Source organism: Amblyomma americanum, chromosome 8 (assembly GCF_052857255.1).
Source record: "Amblyomma americanum isolate KBUSLIRL-KWMA chromosome 8, ASM5285725v1, whole genome shotgun sequence".
In the NCBI taxonomy this organism is placed as follows: Eukaryota; Metazoa; Arthropoda; class Arachnida; order Ixodida; family Ixodidae; genus Amblyomma; species Amblyomma americanum.
In genome coordinates this window covers 11,434,241-11,455,067 of record NC_135504.1, presented here as the reverse complement: position 1 = coordinate 11,455,067, position 20,827 = coordinate 11,434,241, and the positions used below count along the sequence as shown (strand labels likewise).

The 20,827-nt window shown below is 48.9% G+C and overlaps 1 protein-coding gene across 1 annotated transcript in view; it reads right to left on the bottom strand.

The window, feature by feature from the left end:
* Window positions 1-17,432: 17,432 nt before the first annotated feature.
* LOC144102150 (uncharacterized) overlaps window positions 17,433-20,827 on the bottom strand; it is a 34,589-nt gene continuing 31,194 nt past the window's right edge. The window contains exon 11 of the mRNA XM_077635466.1: window positions 17,433-18,960. Within this exon, the coding sequence (XP_077491592.1) occupies window positions 17,733-18,960 (1,228 nt within the window). The 3' untranslated portion in view covers window positions 17,433-17,732. The remainder of the gene's footprint in view (window positions 18,961-20,827) is intronic.

The following is a 20,827-nucleotide window of genomic DNA, read 5'->3' as shown; positions in this document are numbered from 1 at the left end:
GTCATCTACCCCCTCCCTCCAAAAGCGGGTGAAAGTGTAGGAGTTTATTGTTTTATTTTAGCGTATCCGATTCCTCTCATGGTACAAGACATGTCCAGAACGGCCATGGTACAAGACCGCATTCGCTGGAAACCTTTCAGGTAAAAGAGCAAGGCCTCTCCTCATCTTTGGCTTTCGAGCAGCACTAGGCATATTCTTATTCCATTTTTTCTTCGAGACGAATTTCAGAGGGCTCGCAGCTACATCATAACAAAGCCACTGCTACATTATCAAGCATTTACATTGCTCCGCTATCACAAAGCAGCGTCAGGGGACTAGGAGGAGGTATGAGGTAGTAGCATTCAGAGACAAGAAATAGATGACGTTGGCGACGACCAGGAACCGTTGAATATGTTTGGTTCAAGTTAATTTATTGGAGCTTTATGTAGAAGCAACTGTGCGGAGAATATTGGGAGAGGCCATTGCGTGGTAGGGTACGTGTTGTGGGAGTCGAAGACGATCAAGATAGACCGTTCCTTCAAATCTTTTACCAACGTTCTATGTACTCAGCAAGCGTCTGGTTTCAAGCAGCACTCTCAGTGCTATTGTCAGACAGCATGCGCAGGTACTCAGGGGTACGCAACATTGTCATATTATTTCCATATATTATTATGGAAAGAACGGCGTTTCTGCTGTCAGCTGTTTGGCGCCTCAGTTTTCCTTTGAGGTGCGCGTATGACTGGAAAATGACCTTGATAAAAAGAAAAAAACAGTATATAACACTTTAATATTGGTCGTAAATTGGTAACAATAACTTTCTCTTTATTTTATGTTTTTAAGAAAACATAAGGAAAGGAACAAAACCGGTCTACCACCGTAATTGGAAGTTGGACAGGTTCGCAAGCAAGTTCTTGCAAACAAAAAAATATAGACTCAAAGCTTGCCTGCAGACCCAGCACCTTCTGGTCGGTAGCACGCATTGTCCTACTCGTTTACAAGGTCTTTACTGCATCGAACTCGTATTAATATGAAGGACGTATTTCAACCCGCATCACAAAAGGATATCAGCGTAGCTCCTGGTGCTCCGCATCGACTAAAAAGGCGTCCTTCAAAGAAAGCTATGGAACGCAAAACGCACAAAGAAGCTCCATCGCAGGCCCAAGCATGACCTAGACACCGCAGACACGTCGGTCGACGGGACTGCGATATCTTGACGTATGCGCACAAGGACTGCTGTCTTTTCATCGCCTTCGAAAAGGCAAGGATCCCTAAGGCGACGGCGACGCAAGGATTCCTTTCAAGCCGCGACATGGCTCGCCCTCTCCCCACCTCCTTCGCCTCACCACTATGTCCTCGAATTCGCCGGCTCTGCCAGACTTTGTCACGCGCTATGTAGGCCACCGCACAGAGAGCCCGTCTCGCGAGTCGGTGTCTCGAGGGGCGAGAGGGGGTGGCAGCTTGCAATTACGGTGAGCAAGGGTAGGGATATGGAGGGGAGCGCGTGTAGGTTAGGACCACCTAGCGGCGACGGTAACCTCCAAACGGTGAGCGGCGTGTGTTGAAGGCAGCTTTATGAAGACAAGAGAAAGAAAAAGCCGCAGCCTTTTCCCATTTTTCTTCTCTTCTTGCTACCCACCACCGCCGGTCCTCATACCCTCCTCTTCTTCTCTCTCTCTCTCTCGTTCTCTACGTCCTCTCCCTCTTATTCTTCCTCCTCCTCCTTCCAGCACATGCGTCCGTTTCGTCGCCATCGTCGTTCAACCGCGAGAAAATTGGGCCACAACGGAGACGCGCGCAGGACAGCGCAGCCGCGTTGGCGTAAGCCGGTGCAGCCAGCCTACGTGTCCGTATGTGCCTACTGGCGTGCCTATAGAGTGTACATTCTACGCCCCCGTTAGGTCCACGCATCGGCCCCGCCGCCACCCTCCTCTCCACCCCCCTCCCAACCCGCTGGCCCCGTCCTTCATTACAGAGCCGGCAAGGCCGCCTAACGGACGACGCTTGTCTGGGCCGGAGGACAACACCTTAAAGAGAAGAAAATAGAGGGATGGAGGGAGGGAAGAGGTGGCGAGAGAAGTAATGCAAACTAAGATGCCGGAGGAGGCTGTGTTTTTCCCCGCCGAAGGAGGCCGGTGTAGTCCTATTTGTTGTGTCCAGTTGGTTAGGAGGCTCCAGGAAAGCGCCGACCAGTGCTGTTCTACCGCAGGGACATCGAGCTGGCTTCCACGATGTTTGGAAGGAAACGGGAATAGTTACGCACTTGGGTGCGCAGCGCCTGGATGGTTTCAGCCAACCAGGCCTTGTTCTCAGAGTGATGAGCCATTGCAACCAAGTCCGACTTCCAGCTCACCGCGACCTCGTGCAACGGACATGTAAGTGAACATCTTGGTTTCCCTCACTTCCAGTGCCTTTCGATGCAAAGTTAGTGGATCTCACGGTGAACGTAGCCGGGGGCGAGATAGAGGCACGCGGGTAAATAAGATTATCAAATCTGCAGGGATAGTCTGCGCGCAGCTTGAGCGGGACCGGTATAGTTGGAGATCTGTAAGAAAGGTCTTGCAATGGGCGTAGCATGGCCGACGATGATAATGAGTGAATAAATTGATCTACGAAAAGGAAGGCCTGAAGCTATTGATTTGGGAGATGGGATAAGGGTGCGGAATTGCTGGGGATATTCCTGTTAAGTTTCTAGGGTCGTTCCAGGTCTTGACCGGTTCAGTTCATGAGGTGTAGCTTGTACTCATATGAAAAGCTTCACTGACTCACGAGTTTCTTGGCGGGGTCCTTTGAAAGGAATATCTGATCTTCATAGGATGGAATGGGCCGATGTCTGCGTCCTGACAGCCGAGTTTTCAATCGCGACCGGAGTTCCGTGATTAAGATGCCTAAGGCTTCCTGGAGTAAGGAGAGAGCTGTCGAGTTGAAGTCATCGTTGCCTCCAAAGTGATAAATTTAATTAGGCACTTTCTAGTCATCAACATTTCATCTGTTTTGCCCAAAATAAGCTGAACATTTCATACTCCTCTCACACGGCAACCTCGAATTCCATTAAACTAAGAAGACGTGGAACCATCAAGGAAGTTTTACGAGTATGTCCAAGGAATGGAGATCAGTGTCATGTGACCTGTACGAAGCATTCCAAAAGAACCGCTAAAGGCCCATCAGAGTCTATAGTTAGTTGAATTCCACCGAAATTAAAGATCACTTTATATATCTCTGAGGTACTCATGAGCAGAACCCGCCGGAGCAAAAAAGGAATCAATGAGGAATTAAGGATTTTACGCCTGATCAGTCCAGTGGTACTATGAAACTGGGGAAACCACAATCTTTCAATGTTCACGGTTTGGTCGTAGATTGTGTGGCACATTTCCCAATCGTTCCACCCCCAAGACAGCAGAGCCGAGAAAGCTGGCCAGGGGATGCTTTTAGAACTTGTTAGATAACTGGAGGGTCCCCGGCGGTACCGGGATTCCAACCAGGTACTTCTTACATACGAGGAGGATTCACCACCATCGCCACCTGGTCGCGAAACCCCGGTTGTCGGGAACCCGAGCGATGTGTGTGGCGATGCAAGGCACCCCGAATACCACCAGTTCAGTTAGTTTTGTCACCACGTTCGCGCTATGCCATTTTCGCCGCAGTCCTGGATTAGCTCAGTCTGCCCTGTAGCTCGTGCGCTGTGCGATCACTTGGGACTCAAAAGAATCACCGGTGGCCAAAATTAATCCGGAGAACTCCGATACAGCGCCTCTTTCTCTACGCCTCTTTGCATTCCTTCGGTCGTCCCAACCCTCCCGGTACACTTCCAAGAGGGCAAATACTGCGTCTCGCGCCTGAAGCATTTGCATTTTGCGAAGGCTATATTTTCTGTGCCCGAAACGCTTGAATGTGAAGCGCCTTCTCTGCATGGCGCGGCTGACGCATACAAGCGAGTGACACAGCCCCGCAAGTGTTCGTCACTCGTGTGACATGCCTGCATGTGCGCGCACGACATGTTGTGAGGCAAAAGAAAACAGAGGTCCCTAATGTAAATTACAAGCACATAATTATACATAAATATAATATGAGCAGTTGGAATTTGTACTTAAAAGAAGGGTTAATTCCAAGGTAAATTCTCAATTCCAAGATAAATTTTCAGCCTGGTGGCGCCCGGCACCGCCGCCCCTTTTCAAATGGGGCACTCATACTATAAATCCATCGATCCATTGATCCTCCCGTTTGTCCGTCCGTCCGTCCGTCCAGCATACACAGCGCGACACAGCACTTATGTAAATAGAAGCAGCACAACACATGACCCGTGAAACAGAAAAAAAAACAACAAAAATGGCACTCGCGTATAGTTGTTATGCGTGCTTGGACGTGCAGAGAACTGACGCGAGCTGATGTATTTTCATCAAGAGATGAGTTTAATTGTAAAAATTTATTTTATTGGAACTAAAACTTAGGTTATAGAATTGCAATAAACCATTAAATTAAATTAGAGACAACGCAAAGAGCTATGGAGAGAAAAACTAGTGGGCTTAAATTGTGCATGGCGAAAGCCTTCCTGATTACTGTGTCACCTCGACTGCCTCTTGCTATACTGTTGCTAGACACAACTGTGGGTGCCCCGCGCGCCACAGCTGCCACTGGGGCGAGCGGCGTGACTGACGTCACTGCTGCGGAAGGTAGCAGCTGGCACTGCGCCAAGATGAGCCGGACGGACACCGTCACCGCTAGTATGAGCGCTCAAAGGCTTTCGCCTTAAAAATGATAGGTGTAACGTTAGGACACCGGAAGCGGGCCTGAGTGGGTGGGGGAACAAATGCGGGTTCATGACATTCTAGTGGAAATCAAGAGGAAGAAATGTGCTTGGGCAGGGCATGTAATGCGAAGGCAGGATAACCACTGGTCCTTAAGGGTAATAGAGTGGATTCCAAGAGAAGGCAAGCGTAGCAGGGGGCGGCAGAAGGTTAGGTGGGCCGATCAGATTAAGACAGTTTGCGGGGATACGGTGGCTGCAGCTCGCAAAGGACAGGGTTAAAGACATGGAGGAGATATCTGCCTTGCAGTGGGCGTAGTCAGGCTGGTGGTGGTGAAGATGGTGATTAAACAAAGCGCGAGCTGAATGTGATCAAGCGTGCTCGCTTCGACATCCATTGGGGAGCTGGGCGAAATTTGCTTGCAGCGAAATCTTTTAAACTGACCTTGCTCAAAGAGACATTGCACTGTCGGCAATGAGTATGAAAATATTGACATATTCTTGTAGATCTTTCCTAGTGGTTGCAATAACGAGCACTGACCTGGCAGCTCTAGCATTTTAAATTCGCAAGGAAATTAAGGCCAGAGCCGATGGTGGCGCTGCGCTCTGTTAAAACGTTGTCGCTCTGCGTAGCTCTTCTGGTAAGCGGCCTCGAATGGATATACTACACTGTATGAATAGGAGCGAGCGCAATAAAGAGTTCACAGATGACTACTTTTGTAGAAGAAATTACAGGCACCTTAATTCTTTTTCTCTTGCAGCTAATAATTGTTCTCTACATCTGGAGATATTCTGAAAAGGCAGGCTGCTGCTATGCAGACAGTGGCCCTTCCATCGGCAGCACTAATACCGGCGATAAACGGTTGCGGATATACTATGTCATAGTCATCGGCAGAGCTATCTGAAGGATAGTTAGAAAACCACGCTGGTGATTTAAATTAGTTTAAGGAAACCTATGGATCGCAGTTAATTTCCCTGATGTCTAGGCGGCGGGAAGGTGTGTTCGCGTCTTTAACGACAGGCACTTCAGACGCCGACCACCACGCGAAAGCGACACGTCTATACCGATAAATTCCGACTTAAATTGTTCTGTCTTGTTCCTGAGCCGCAGAGCCATGCATACGTTTATCTCGACAAAAGGCTTTCAATCGCGGCAAAGAAAATAGGGTCGTTAAAAGTCAGTACATAGTCCCTTTAGGGCCTTCCTTATGACACCACGTCCGCATCCTCCTTGTCGAAGATCTGCTTTTTCGATGGCCTTCGACTGTGCTGCATAAAAGTTGAACAAGACGCACGAAGTGAGAGAGGGGCAATTCATGCTAAACGAGTTAACAAATCTAGGAATCTTAGACTCAGCCATTTATAACAGCATAGAACACGGTTTGCCTACGAGTAGAGGTACAACTCTCTTTACCCCTTCTTCACACCAGAACAAGTCGCTAAAGCCTCGGACTTTTCCTGAACGACGTTTCGGCAGTCTTCTGAACGTGCTCGAAAGCCAATTAAAGTTCTTGAGCTTTAACGGAGGGTACGGCTTTTCTCATTGAGTGTGCAAGGGTGGCAAGCCCGCGAATGTTCCATGGCCTTGACAGTGTAGCCGTGAACCGTATTATTACGTCACCTATGGCGCTGCAAAATTCTGCAAACCGCTGCTCTAGGATTGCCTCATAGCTCTCTTCACGGACAGCGGTGCCTTGGATAACAGCCTATAAGGGTCAGGCTATCGCAACAAGAAAGCACTGGAAAAAAAGAAAATAAAGGAAAGGGGGACAAGAGGCCAAGGAGGAAAGTATGGGGCAAATCTAATTTCCTGACATGTCGATGCGTGCGGACGTGCTCGGACTGCGTTGCTCACATGAATCACGCTGCCGGAGTGCACCGAAGACTCTGACGGCAGCAGGAATAACGGTGCTAGGGATAAATGGTGGCACGTTATATCCTACGCTGCCTCCTTACCCACGATATCTTGTGAATTCAGCACGTGTGATCCCCTATAGTCGAGCGAGGCAAGTATCGTGCTTTGCAAGCTCAGCCGACCCTTGCACCAGTGATGGAGAAACTCCACCAACGTTTATGGTGGGACCAGTGTTGGTCACCAATCTTGGTGCTGCGGCGCCGCACTTGAATTTCTAAGCTTAAAATTGGTTCGTCGTTTTGCAGTTGATTGAGAGCAGCATCGCTGGCTGTTCTTTCGCAAGGTGCACAAACTTACGTACGCACAATTTATGGTTATCACTCACACTCTTCATGTAGACTTTTGCGTACCAGCTGCAACGGTACTGCTGAATGCGAAAATTCCAAAAGCAAACTCTAGTGAAAACTTTTTGAACAACAGAAATAAGATAGCCTAACTCTGTTTCTATATAAACTGTAGCCAGCTGTCGTAGCACTGTTAAGCAAGCTAGACGAGAGGCGTTGTGAACACGGTCCTTAAAAAAACATTTTCAATGTCTCTATATTTTCGGAATTTTTGCTCGGGATTTTCGTTTATTTATATGTACAGCTGACTAAAAAGTATTCTTTGTTTTATTGCTTTCACTGCATCGGAGGCGTCACGGACTGCATCTTACTGCCCATATTCCTAGGAACTTAGAAAGTTGTTAGTGCTTGTTTTCGGCGGTGAGTGTTCCGGCGCTAATTGCACTGCTCTGCAACCGAAGCTTCCTGAAAGCGTGCAATATTCAATCACTGCAAGAGGGCTCGTGCTGACGCACCCTACTTCTGTCACCGGCGACCTTTTTTCATTAAGCCGGGCCAGCCAAAAAACGGAACAATCCATTTGACACCACCCCGGCCATTTGCGCATTGCCGTAGATAAGACAAGACGTCAAGTACAAGCAAACAGCACCAGATAAAATGCAGGTGACAAAAATTGACGTCCTGAGCATTTTCGGCAAACTAGAAATCCGGCTGCCCTGCGGAAAGGTCACTGCCACACAACCACGGGCATCAGAGACGATGGGCATCACTGTCAGTTTCGTCGTCTGGAGGTGGTCGCCATGGACGATTGGAGTCGGAGGCTGCGTACCCTACAGGCCGGTTCGGTTCAATCTCGGAAGACTCGAAGGAAGGAGGCAAAGATCAAGAGCGGAGAGAGAGAACGAGGAGAAGAAGAGAAGGGCCAGGGTCTGGGGAATCAAGCAGGGAAAAAAGACGACGCAAGACGTTGACCATGGTGGTCGTCGCCGACTCTGCTCTGTGAGAGGAGATGGCGGCAGTGCGAGGAGGGACAGGTACCACCGCGGAGGACGAGGGACAAGGATTCCGGTTTGTGGCGCCGTGCCGCATCACAGCGTCTGCTTCCCGCATCACGGATGGGAGGCACGAAAATAACAAGAATAGAGAGAAAGAATAGCAGCGACACAGCAACAAGAAAGAAAGAAGAAACGAAACAATTCTCTCACGCGGTAGGCATCAGGGTAGCGGCGAGCAAGGGGTGAAAGACATGCGTGCGGCTAGGGAGCACTTGATTTTTTTTTCCTTTTTCTTTCTCCTTTCTTGCTCCGTCCGCCGAAGAGGTCCGGCTTTGGAGCTTCCAACCAGTTTCAGCTAGGCCATGCGGCGCGCTTTGTATGTGATGCCTTTTCCGGCAAGGCGGCGTGGTTCCTCGTGGTCGACCTGAGAACCGGCAGGCGGACATCGCTTCCGATAAAGCGGTGAGCGCATCGTCATTGGCTACCTTAGTTCTCTTGATTGAACACCGCACGTGTTCAGGTGCACGCATGTGTCTTTTTTTTGCTGTTGTTCTGCCTGAAATAAGTGCAAGCACATCTTCTGATATCATCATTGCGTTGCTTGATCGAGACATCTTGAACATCACCGAACGTGACATTTGGGAACTGCTTCAGACATGAACGGTGGTGTAACCGCTTTGATGTTGATCTACTTAATTTATCGTACTTTTTACATCTCCCAAAATAAAAATCATCGACGAGTTTTTTAACACTCAATTAATTTGCCTTGTTATTCTCAATACGATGACGCTAGGGGCCCTTCCGCTTAACGTTCCAACCAACGGTTGCATAACGTCATCGCTCTGGCTGACGTTACACAACGTGGTCAGCCGACATGGTCAGAAGATGCATTGGTCCTAAGCGTATGCATCTTCGGACCACGTCGAATCAGCTATTCGTAGGTACTGGCAAAGCTGATGAATACTTCCGCATGGCATATCGACTCGCCACAGGCTGGCGTATCGGCTCTCATTATTGTCCCATGCTCGGACTCATCGCTAACGTAAGAACGGAAGAGATTAGTTAGTGCTTCCTTAGTTGATTGGTGTAGCGCTTCGTTTTTACAACGAAAGCGAACTCACAGGCTCAGCGACTATTCACAAACCATCGTCATAACCACGATCATCAGTATCACAAGCAGTAAGAAGCAAACTTCAGCTTTAACAATCTTTGCACATCCGGTCCTTAGTCTATGAAGCAACCGGAAACTGAAGTTTTGAACCGATGGTGAATGCGGAACAGCTCATTGCCGAAATGTTCACGAATTACGAAAACAGAGTCTAGAATGTAAAAGGCCGCTCTTTGAGCCTGCTGCAGGCGTCGAGAGCACAGAACACCAGGACCGCAAGATGGCGAGTTATTCCTAACGCAAACAGTCCTCGTGTCCGCTAAGTGGTCAAGACAACAGGTGCAAGGGTGCCTAATTATCGCGTTTCAATCGCATAGCGCGACAATCTGTGCAAGCTGTCGTTTTTTAAACCTATTGCACAAGTTGTTATCAACGCATATCTGTTAATGTCGGGAGCTCGTTTTGTAGACGAGAAATCTGTCGCCTGAGCGTGACTAAATAGAGTAGAATGATTTGGTCTTCTGGTGTCAATGAAAAGAACAACGGCAAGATAAGGTATCTAGGATCCCTCCGATATAGATCTGTTTTATTTTGCTGGAAGGACATATATTCTGCATAAACACTTTCATCATTGAAATGTAGCGAGGTCAGTAAGAATGATAAGGCTCATCAAGTTAATAATATCCCAGCATATTGGTTAGAATTAAATGTAACACGCGATGTACTTCTTTTCATTCAGTGAGCTACGGGAGCGGTGGTTTGTCGACCGACTCCCACTGCTCATCTTGTTTAAGCATTTTACTGCGCGCTTAAATAGGAGAGAATTGAAGTGAGCTTGTGTCGTAAAATTACTTTATTGTGCCTTATGTGTATAATGTACAATCAAGCATTTATGTGCCCGTCTTGTAGCGAGTTTCTGCCCCTACTCTTGCATCCACTAATACGACAGCCGCAGCAATATTTATTCGAAACTACGTCTATTTGTAGTCGTGCCAATTTTTAGCCCTGTCTTGCGTACAGCGATGACTTAATTCGGGGGCGAAACTCGGAATTCGAGCAGCACGCTAACCTTAACAACAGCACACAACCCAAAATTAAATCTGGCAAGCAACACGTGAGCATCAGTCTATTCTCCTTTTCAATTTCCACTCGGTTCTCCACATTCATAGCGCTAACCTGCAGATCGCGACAACTGCGGCATTGTGCGTCGCTCGAGCTGGTGCCAAGGGGCGGGAAGAATAGAATTAAGATAGAATCGTTAAGTTACGGCTGCCTCATGCCGGTACATGTGAAAAAAGCCGCTTTGTAAGCATGCACACATAGGCTGTTCAGAAGAACTTCTTGTTGGGCTAGTTGGTGCATTGCTTTGAAGAACCACGTTGCGCATTCAAAAGAGACAAACACAGGAAAAAGCCAAGAAGACGGCCTTTTCCTGTATCTGTCTCTTTTTGCAACGTGGTTCTTCAAAAGACACAGGCTGCACTCACGAGAACCCACCCCGGTAGTTCAGTGTCATGGCGTTCGACTCACGAGCCCAATGTCACAAAACTAAATCCCTGCCGGCGGCGCTGAACTTCGCTTGAGACCGAGTGCGAGAACGTCGGTGTGCCGTATTTTTGTGTACACTAAAAAAATAAAACTGGCCGAAAAATTAGATCATGGCCCTTCACTGCCCGGGCCAAGACCACAGTGTCTTTGGCACGCAAAATGGATCGATCGATCAATCAATCAATCAATCAATTCGCTCGTAATCCTGCTACATTAAGGGCGAATTCGGCTATGTGTACCACCAATAAGAAGGAAAAGCCTCAACGCTGGTCCAGAATACGGAGTTTTAGATGAGCAACTGGAAGACGTGAAGGACAAGGCATCTGCACCGTCAGGAACTGCCGCTCTTTATACTACCGCGTGTGTGGTTAGAGGCAGTGCCATGTTGGATGCGGACATCTGAAGGAGGCGTCGAGCGACACCGTCTGGTCTTTCACAATATGACCAATAAAGACTTTTGTCTGGGCTAGTTGGTGCGTAGCTAATTGACGGACAGCGCGAAAAGAACGAAGACGAAAAGGAACACACAAGAAAGGAATTCAGCGCCTGTCCTGTCTTCAGTGTTCCTTCATGTACTTGCTCTTTTCGCGCTGTGGTTTCCGTCAGTTCACAGTATGACGTCCGGACAAATAGCTGAGCACTCTAGCTTAGTAAAGTCAGCTGCCGCCCGCAGATGAAATAGTCTTTCTCCCAGCTGGCATGCACGTGTATGTGCCACCGAACAATGTCCTTCCTCGAAGCAGCGCAGGAAGATACGCACCACGAGCTAGCACATATTTCCGCAGACTTTTTGCAAGGCTGAGAATTTATGAGTAGCCGCAAGCTGAATTCGTGTCTCCATGGGAGAGGCCTTTGCCCTGCAGTGGGCTCTGCCAGGCTGATGATGACGATGATTTTCTACGCTGCCGCCACCTTGTCTTCGCTGTCTTCGCCAGAAAGAAAATTCCGATCGTCATCACAACCATCACCACTAACACCAGCACTATTATTACCATCAGCAGCCAAGCAGGAGTACGCTGTCTCGTATAACCATTATTTATAAAAATCTGTCCTCACTAATCAGACCCCAGAGGCCGCGGTGGCTCAGTGGTTATGGCTCTCGGCTGCTGAGCCGAAAGACGCGGCTTGGATCCCTGCCGCGACGGTCGAATTTCGATGAAGGCAAAATTCTAGAGGCCCGTGTACTGTGCGATGTCGGTGCGCGTTAAAGAACCCCAGATGGTCGAAGTTTCCGGAGCCCTTTACTAGAACGTCCCTCTTAGCCTGAGTCGCTTTGGGACGTTAAACCCCCCTCAACCAAACTAATCAGACCCCTAAAGATTTGTCTCCTGGCTCTATACTACTATTACCCCGTAGTCACTGCTAAATTATAATAAACACTGCAAAAGCGTATACGGGCATACGACTCGGCAGTATGCATTGCGCCGAAGAACTATTCTGCCGTCTACATGGCACAACGGCTTTCCCACAGCGAACAAAGTGGAAATCACGCCCTAAAGTTACGATAACCTGAAACAGTTTTGAACGCGCCATTTAAGCCGTTAGCGCTGTGTTCCTTACGCGGTTAAGCCAGCTATAGTCGTAGATTGCTCTTAAAAACTCCGCCGCGTATCGCGTGTTGGCGAAGCTTTCAGCTACGTTTGCACGATGAGAGAGAAAAAAAGAAATGAACAGAAAGAGGGCGTGAGAACCGGTTCGAACTCAGCGTACCAGATCTTTTGGGCACGGCAGCAGGCCGGTCTACTTTGGCGCCGCAAACGGACAGGCCTCTATACGCGCCATTGAAAGGGCGGTACATGGCGGCACCATGAAAACGAGACGCCGCTATTGCGGAAGTCGAAGTTTCCTAGCCCTAAACCGAAACATCAAAGCGGGAGTGAATGGCCGGCGGCGCGCTGCGCTCAAGAAAGCGCCAGTGGTTATCCCGAGCCGCTTACGGTGACCAGCGAGACTTTTCCTAGTTAGATAATGCTTCTTCGTTCGTGGCAACCGCGACTAAAAGTGGCACGGGCCCGTGTTTATGCGGCGAAGCCTGCATCGATGCTCGCAGCCTCTATGCGGATGCAGGGTATGCTCCAGATACAGGGCGCCGCCCCGTAATATAGCAGCCGTCGGCGTTGCTGCCATATTTAGACGTCTGCTCGTGGTTTGGCAGACGGCTAACCCTTTAGTGTTGTGTAGACGCGCCGAGCCCGTAAGCTGTTTACGTGATTCGTGAACTGCGCACGGTCGTTTTTTAAGCCGGCTTCCTTTCCCAACTGCATCAACTAGATGTGTCTGTTGAGCTTTTTATAGCTGCCATATTTTTTTGTGTTGCACTGAGTTGCACCGAAACGGCGAAATATTGCTGAAGTATAACAACATCATCAAAAACGTTAAATAAAGAGGTTGTTTGAATCCTCAAGTCAACAGAGATCCCTAAAGACTGCCTTCGTTTGTTTAATCTTTCTGAGTGCCTCAGAGCTTATGTTAAAGCGAGTGAGCTAATCAACTCCTGTTATGACAGTAAGTCCTCTTCCACATAACGGCTTCCAAATTCCTTTCTCGGTGTCGGTAAGCCTAACAAGTACGAGCAGTTCTGCTGTATCTCAGCCCTATGACAATCTGGGAATTCGTATAAATGATCGCCATCGTAATCAATAGCACTCTGATCATGCACACTAAGAGCGAAGACCTCTCCCGTATACTCCGAGTGAACGTCTGCATAGCAGGATTTTGAGTTTATTGGTTAATAATAGCTCAATAACTGTGGCGCCAACAGACGAACAGGTGAGTTGATAGGCGACAAATATTGGAGGTAAGTGAGCATGTATTGCTCACTTACCTCCGTCTATTAGCGGTGCAGTATAACATACCGTATCATATCGAACAGACGCAACCCCCTTAATTTAGCGCGTCCGAGGCATTCCTTACCAGCTGGGAACGACGGCGCCTTGTTCAACGTCACTTGAAATACACCTCACATGCAGCTTAGCGGAGCTTCAGACGTCCGTATAACCGTAATTAGCTTCATTGAGCTGTAAGCGCGTCGCGGTAATTACTGGCGATTTCCCCGTGGTCCAGGGAAGAACATTTCAGACCCGCAAGTCCGAGCAGCGGCGAAGAGATTCACCCGCAGCAGGCGGTACAGCGGACGGCAAGACCGAAGCGCGTGTGCTCCAGGAGTGAGGCGAAGCCATGGACACGCCTTTCCGTCAACGGTCAGGTGAGCGCTGGCCCGACGGGCCGGCCAGCGTCCAAGAGCTGGGCAGGGCGCAGCCCTTTGGTCAGCACTCGCGAGGAGGAAGGTAGCGGCAACGTCCAGGCAGCGAGGGAGAGGACAGAGGGTCAACGTCCAGCCGTCCAGACAGCGCCGCCCGAAGGAGTCCGGCTTTCCGGTGGTGGAGAGAGGGTCAGCGACAGGTCAAGACGGCCCGCTTCGACAGAGTGCACTGGCTTCCCGAAGCCTGCTATGGATGAGCATGACGAGAAAGAAAGAGAGAGGAGGAAGGGATGAAAACAAGAGAGGGCGTGGCGCAGGAGGAGGCTCGTCTTCGCCAGGGAGGAGGCCGCAGCCATCGCGTTGCTTGGCCAGGAAGTTTTGTAGGCAGGCTGCTGTGCTGGAGGCGTAGCGTCATTCCGCGGATCGCAGTGCGGTCTACGAGAAGGGTCTGTCTAACCTCACTGGCACTGGTTGAGTGAACACGAAACTTCTAAACGATTAGCATCGAAATGGCCGACCTTCAGCGGTTTCTTGTTGTACAACAAAAGATGTCCACTGGAAATGTCCACGCCAGGAATGGCACGTGCTTTCCGTGTCATGCGTGCTCTTCCAGCTACAAGTTCGATTTTTTTTTTTTCAGCTTATTGAATGCGTTTTTTTATCCATACATATTGGTAACTCTTGCCACTTGTGTCATGTGCTAACGACTGTTGCACTATTTCCTGCACTTATAACTGCAGCCCCTGGAAGCCTCTTGAAAGGCCCCTGAGGACAATTCCACGCACTGTTCTCGGCAAAAATTGCGTTTTGCTTCTTTTGGGTACGTTGATATTTGTACAGCAGCAAAAGGCTTATTTATCGCCAACAAAATTGGATTGTAAAAAATTGACAGGACAGTCACCACTGGTTAACGTGAGATTCAGCAACAGCTGTTAAGGTGTTTGCACTTTACGACATGTTGTGGTGCAGGATATGAGGACGACCTCATATCTGTACAGCTCTAGGGCGCTCTTTTTAGTTTTCCACATACTGTAGTTTTTCGTCTAGGTCTGCTCTCCAGTCCCACAGCAGCGCCGCCTATGATTCATTACTCGGACGGCGTGTTTCGCAGCAGCTGTCGCAGATGGACCGTGCTACATTCGTGCCTCTCGCCATGCCCTTCCGGTTGCCGTGGTACGCCTTCCTACACTCTCGCCATAACCTCCTCCTTCCAGGGTAACAATCCTCCGGTTGGGGGTTTTACCGCTATAAACGATACCATTCTACTTCCACGGTAGCAACCCTCCGGATTGTTCCTGTGGTATCGCCACCTACAGCATACACATTTCTCCGCAAACATGGTACCTTCCTCGTTGCACTGGTCACCATGGCAACGTGACCACCGGTTACGCCAATGACTACGACAGACAACATACTAAGTTTTTTTTTAATTAAGGATTTTCAGGGTCATCTTCTTGCTGCAAAATACAACCTGCTACAAACACACATTTTTGTGCGGGGCTCAAAATTCTTCAGTGTCGTTATTTTCAGAAACAAGATGAAAATGGCAGGCTGCACTAATAAATTTTCGCACAGACTGCACTGAATTCAACATCACAGCGACCATTTAAACACACAAGCGGCTTGTAGTAGGACGTAGCTAGTGTGGTAATGTTTAATGAAATGATGCCAATAAGAACACAGGTCACTATTGGCGTATCTGGCCTCTTCTAAAGGCTACTTTCGTCGTTTTCTCAATGACCAGACTTTTACACTGTATTTCATGATGACCTACCAGCTAGCCCTACGTTCTACGTTACTGTACTATTAGAACTCGGTCGCAAACTAAACTGCGTTGTGGAAAGCAGCTCTTAAAAGAGGGTTCAGACCACCAGTTAAATGAAAACACCTTTATCGAAAAAGCCCAATTTATCCGCTAATTTTTGTGCGGTGTTTTCAGCTTTGTGCAGTGAAAAACTATGGACTCCAGAAGCCGCATTTTCGGGTAGAAATCGGGTTCGACCCGATTCTTTAGAAAATCTTCCGGGATGCGAGAATATTGAGTACAAAAGGCCTCGTGTACATTGAAGTTGTAATGATAACTGGTGCCGAACAAAGTCACTCGACGCTCACGATATGATAAGAAGCTGAACTTTGACTGTCAGAACACTATGTAATCTAGCTGCTTTACATTTTTCTCTTCGCGAATATCTCATCGCTGGCTTATCTCCTGTTGATATCACGTGATCTCCAACATCAAACGCGCCTGAGCAGGCTTCCGTGTTAGTGATACGGAGTCACCGTTAACGGGGCTGGTGTCCGTTTACTTGATAGAACGGACCTTTGAGGGAATATGAGCGCGCCTAACTCATTTCATCTACACGTTTCCGAAAAGGGGGAAACCTAAATGAAACAAGGGTATAGTACATCTATTCGTACATTACGCTGATGGGAATCGTCGTGACCTGTTCTAAGCTTTCAGTTCGGTTAGCAGTTTCCGCTTGGTCGTTTGAACAAAGCATTAGAGTCATTTTAGAAATCCTATTACTAAGCTCTCACACTGCCTCATGTTTTTCTGTCACTTTGTTTTGTTTCAGGTCGACCACGATGAGACGTCTTTGCTGCACCAGGAGGTACTAGGGCGACATCACCATGACCGCGCAATCTCTCTCGGTCGCGGAGTATGGATTCTAAAAACTGCAGCAGCTTTTCGCGCCTGCACGAAAACTTAACTTTCAAATACAGAAACCGTTCACTGACGCCGCTTCCGTCATGAAACATGGAATGCTTGGACACAATCAATGTATTTGAACAAAAAGGAGAACGCGTACTGTTATTCCGACACTATGAAACCTTGATCACTGGCAAACTATCCAAGAATTCAATGCGCTACCAAAAAGTAAGTATCAATTATGTTAGCAAATGTTCACATCTTATAGAGCCACTTACGTATACGAGTGCCAGCTGTTATCGAGAGATGGGAGTTTCCTGCGAGGGAGGTGTCTACTTGCTGCTACTCGCCGCGAGGTAAGTGTCCAACACAGCAAAGCTATACAACTTCTCATCCTACAGGCGTGATGATAGAGACCATCATGAATTCAGAAGGTACGACCCTGACGACGCCACCTTGGCAGTCCTGAGCCCCGAGGTTTCCATGGTGCATCCGCCCTGCCATGTCCGTCGGCAATGCCCATGGAAACCCCGAAGTTCTCGGCCAAGTCATCCAGAACATCGACAAAGACGCGCCAGGAGTCAATGAACGATCTTTACATGCAAAAAAAAAATATAACTGTGGCCATGCAGCTCACCCCGACCTCCATTGTTGCGAGTCATGTATGCTCGAATAAATGATTGGTATATTTTGCCATATTTCCTCATCCAAGCTTAAACTAGCGTTTTGTTCTACGTTCTACTGTCGAGTTTCAACATCGCTAAGCTATCTTATCCTCGTGCGCCCACGGTTTCGTAATGGAATAACGCAGAACACCTTGCTGTTCATTAGGCTACACAGCCTTGCGGTGCATGCCCGGTGCTGCCGCATGTGCATTTACAAAAGACACTGTTTCACTTGCCCGCTATTGCGCTCTTAAATCTAGCTGCTATTCCACATCTAAAGGCGATGAAAATTGCACGCATGCGCTCGCACTTAATTATCGCATCCATTGCGCGATATGTAGATATAACGTGCAGCCAAAGCCACTTCTCAGTGCCCGTTGGATTTACTGTAGTGAAAGGCATATCAGCGGAACGTGACACTATATCGTTACACACGCAGTGAAACCGAATAAAATCACCGCGTGAAACTTCGTTAAAATCACGGTAAAGGCGAAGACACTAGCTCGCCATGTGCTTTTCGGAAAATTTCTATCTTACACCGCCGGTTAAGAATAATCTTCCTATAACGCCTACATAATATTCTTAAACATGCTCATGATGCTTCAGTTGCCGCCAAAAGAACAATGGTTACACAATTTAGGGATTCTATCGGTCGTAACACGCCTTAGCCTTGACATCGGGGAACACGAACAGTCCCATTGACCAGGCCGGCAGGCTGATGATGGTGTACGCCAGTTCCTCGGGTCCGGGGTCCGGGGGATTGGTTCCGTCGCCTCCCGACCATGAAAGGCTTTCTCCATTCAGATAAACACCGGAGCTGCCGATGTCCGAAGACGGCGTAAGGACCCAGCGAAGCTGCCGCTCCCAGAGTCGGCGAGAACCGCTTTTCTTCAGCTTCGCCGCCGTGTCCGCCAGCCGAACGCCGTAGAAGGCCAGTCCACCCGGATGGTTGCGGGCGCAGTGGACGTACATACGAGTAGCCGGGTCGTTCAGCCGTGGCCCTTCGATGGTCAGCACTTTTTGGCCTACGTGCCTGGCCAGCAGAAGCATAGCCCAGTAATCGGCGGTCGGTTTGGCACTGTCACCGCCTTCGTTTGTGGCCACTATCAGGGACTCGGCCGAGGTGCCCAGCAGAGAGTCGTGCAAGACCGCCGCGACGCCCCTCTTTGCAGCCATGCCGAACGCCTCGGTCCAAGCCAGCATGGCGGCGAAGGTTCCCGAGACACCCTCGACAAAGCCCGCCGTGGTCGCTAGAGACGTAAGCCAGATTCGTGTGACGCGAGGCGCCGCAGTTTCCACCAGAGCACGGACGCTCTGGAGATCAGAGTCGAAGCGTTCCATGACGGCGAAGTCCAGAAGGTCCTTGACGGTGACATTAGACGCCTCGTGAAGGACGTGTCTCAAGGACACAACGTCCACGAATCGACCGCGACCCTTGACGAAGCGTTCCAGGTAACGAAGCCCGGGTTTCCGCAGCGTTGAGACCCCGGGGCCCACAAGCGGAGCAGGGTAGAATGCCACTAAATCCCGCAGGGCCTCGTACTCGCAAGCCAGCGCGTACGGGCTTGGTCCAGGGCCGGGCCAGTTGTCCGCAGCTGCCTCTCCAAGCTGCCACATGAGCCTCGAGGTGAGGTTGTGGCGCTCGCTGAAGCGCATCAGCAGAGCGGCGTCCCGCAGGTCCCAGCGGCCGTAGACAGGCGACGAGGGCTCGACGTCTTCGAGCCGGTGGGCGTTCAGGCTGAACAGCAGCCTCCAGTCGCAGCGCTCCACGAACTGGTTCAGAGAGATCCACTCGGATCCCATGAGCGGGAACCGCTCGCGGCTGTTGAGGCTGGTAGCACGAAGTCGGCTGCGCTGAATGACCACCTGTGGGCTGCCTCAAGTACAGAAAAGCAAGGCTAAAGGTTAAACAGTGAGATCTAGAAGACAATGGTTTATATTCAGTGGAACGCCGTGTCCAGAGGTGGTCTGTGGTGACCTCACGCGCAATCATTTCAGAACCGACACTAATATACGAGAACAGAAAGGCAAGGAGGGACACGAAGTACACTGTGCATGCCCTCTGTGTGCACGGTTTGTATGCCCTTCCTTGTCATTCTGTCCTCGCGCAGTTTTTGAAAGTGAACGATTTGCACCAACTAACCCGACAGAAAACGCTCACAATCGTGGCGGTAGCCCACACTCAAGATACGCATGAAATCACACGAATAAGTGGAGGTTCAGGACAGTACTGACGTTCTTACTGAAGCATTCGTAGGTTTGGATGAAATGCCCCCCCCCCCCCCTCCCCCAGGAGAGGAACGACTTTAAAATGAAACAAGTATTGCTCCTGAAAATTAACGTCTCTCTTCCTGGACTTCAACATTGCGGGATAAAGTTTAGTACCGCATGCGGCTCTGGTAAGTAGCAGTCTTCCGCTGCTGCAACGGACGTCAAATAAGTCACAGAGGGTGTGAAAAAAAAAGCATCGCGGAACTCTCGAGTCCCCAGCCCTCACTAAAAATGAGTTCTTCAGAGCTCCGGTTCTGCACATTTCTTTCGCTCTGTGAGTGGTGGCTTGTGTATGCACGTAAGTTTACGCAGTTAAGTTTGGCGCCCTACCTTATTCTGCTGCTCTATTCTCGCATTTCAGGTGTCCTTGCTTTTTTTTTTCATTTACTCACGCTTACACAGTTTGACTTCTTCAAGCAGCTCGCTTCCCAAGCATTTTATCTCGATTTGTACGTGAAATTAACCATTACTGAAAAAAAAACATGCAGTGTGACAGAGGAGCGCGCTTTCTCAAAGTTTTCCGTCGACAGAGTTGTAGGTGGTCATAACAACAGTGATGCATGTCCGTCTAATAAACATCCAGAATTAGGCAGAATTTTTTTAGATTTGTATATGTAATGTAAGTCATTGGTTTTATCGTCTCTCAGTGCTCCTAGAGATCCATTAGCCATTGTTGCATGCGCAGATACGTGCGTACCCGGAGCAGAAAGTCGAGTTCCCGTGTAGGACATCTACGTTAGCATAAATTAGTACTAGTTTATTGATTGATTGGTTGATTGACTGACTGATTGATTGATTTTAGATTGACTGACTTACTGACTGACAGATTGATTGACTAACTGGTTGATTTATATATTGATTGACTGACTGACAGATTGATTGGTTGATCAATTTATCGAAATTGATTGATTGATTCGCTTTATTGGCCTAGCAAAGCTGCGTGCTGTGAGGCAGGCCGTAGTTGGCCGCTTTGGCTTGGATATCGACCGTTGCGCCCTCATTTTTATGTCGAGTGAACACCCATGAATCGAGATTTTGGTGAGCGATAGCAAACCCCAGGTGGTGGAACTATATCCCAGCGACAGTGCCGATGTTATTACTTTCCGGCAACTAGGCTGGCTCACACACACCGAGAATTCGCGCAATGCCAATTTTGCAGGTATCGCCTACCTTGCGAGACAGCCGTGTGAAGCGCTATTGCCTTGCAGCTTCCAACAAAGCAATATAGCCGATTTCAGATTTATTGAACGGTGGACAAGCCGGCTGAAACGTCGCTCAAAATAGGGAGTACACGCACGCAAGAAGAGTAATGAATAATCGGGCGAAAAATGCGGAGAGCATTCTCGGCGATGCATGTACGTTATATTTCGAAGAAATGTTTCATAGTTCGGTAAGAAACAGTAAAACTAAAACATGGAAATTACGGCAAGCCGAGGGAGCCCAAGAACCATTTTGTTCCTCTCTGAGTG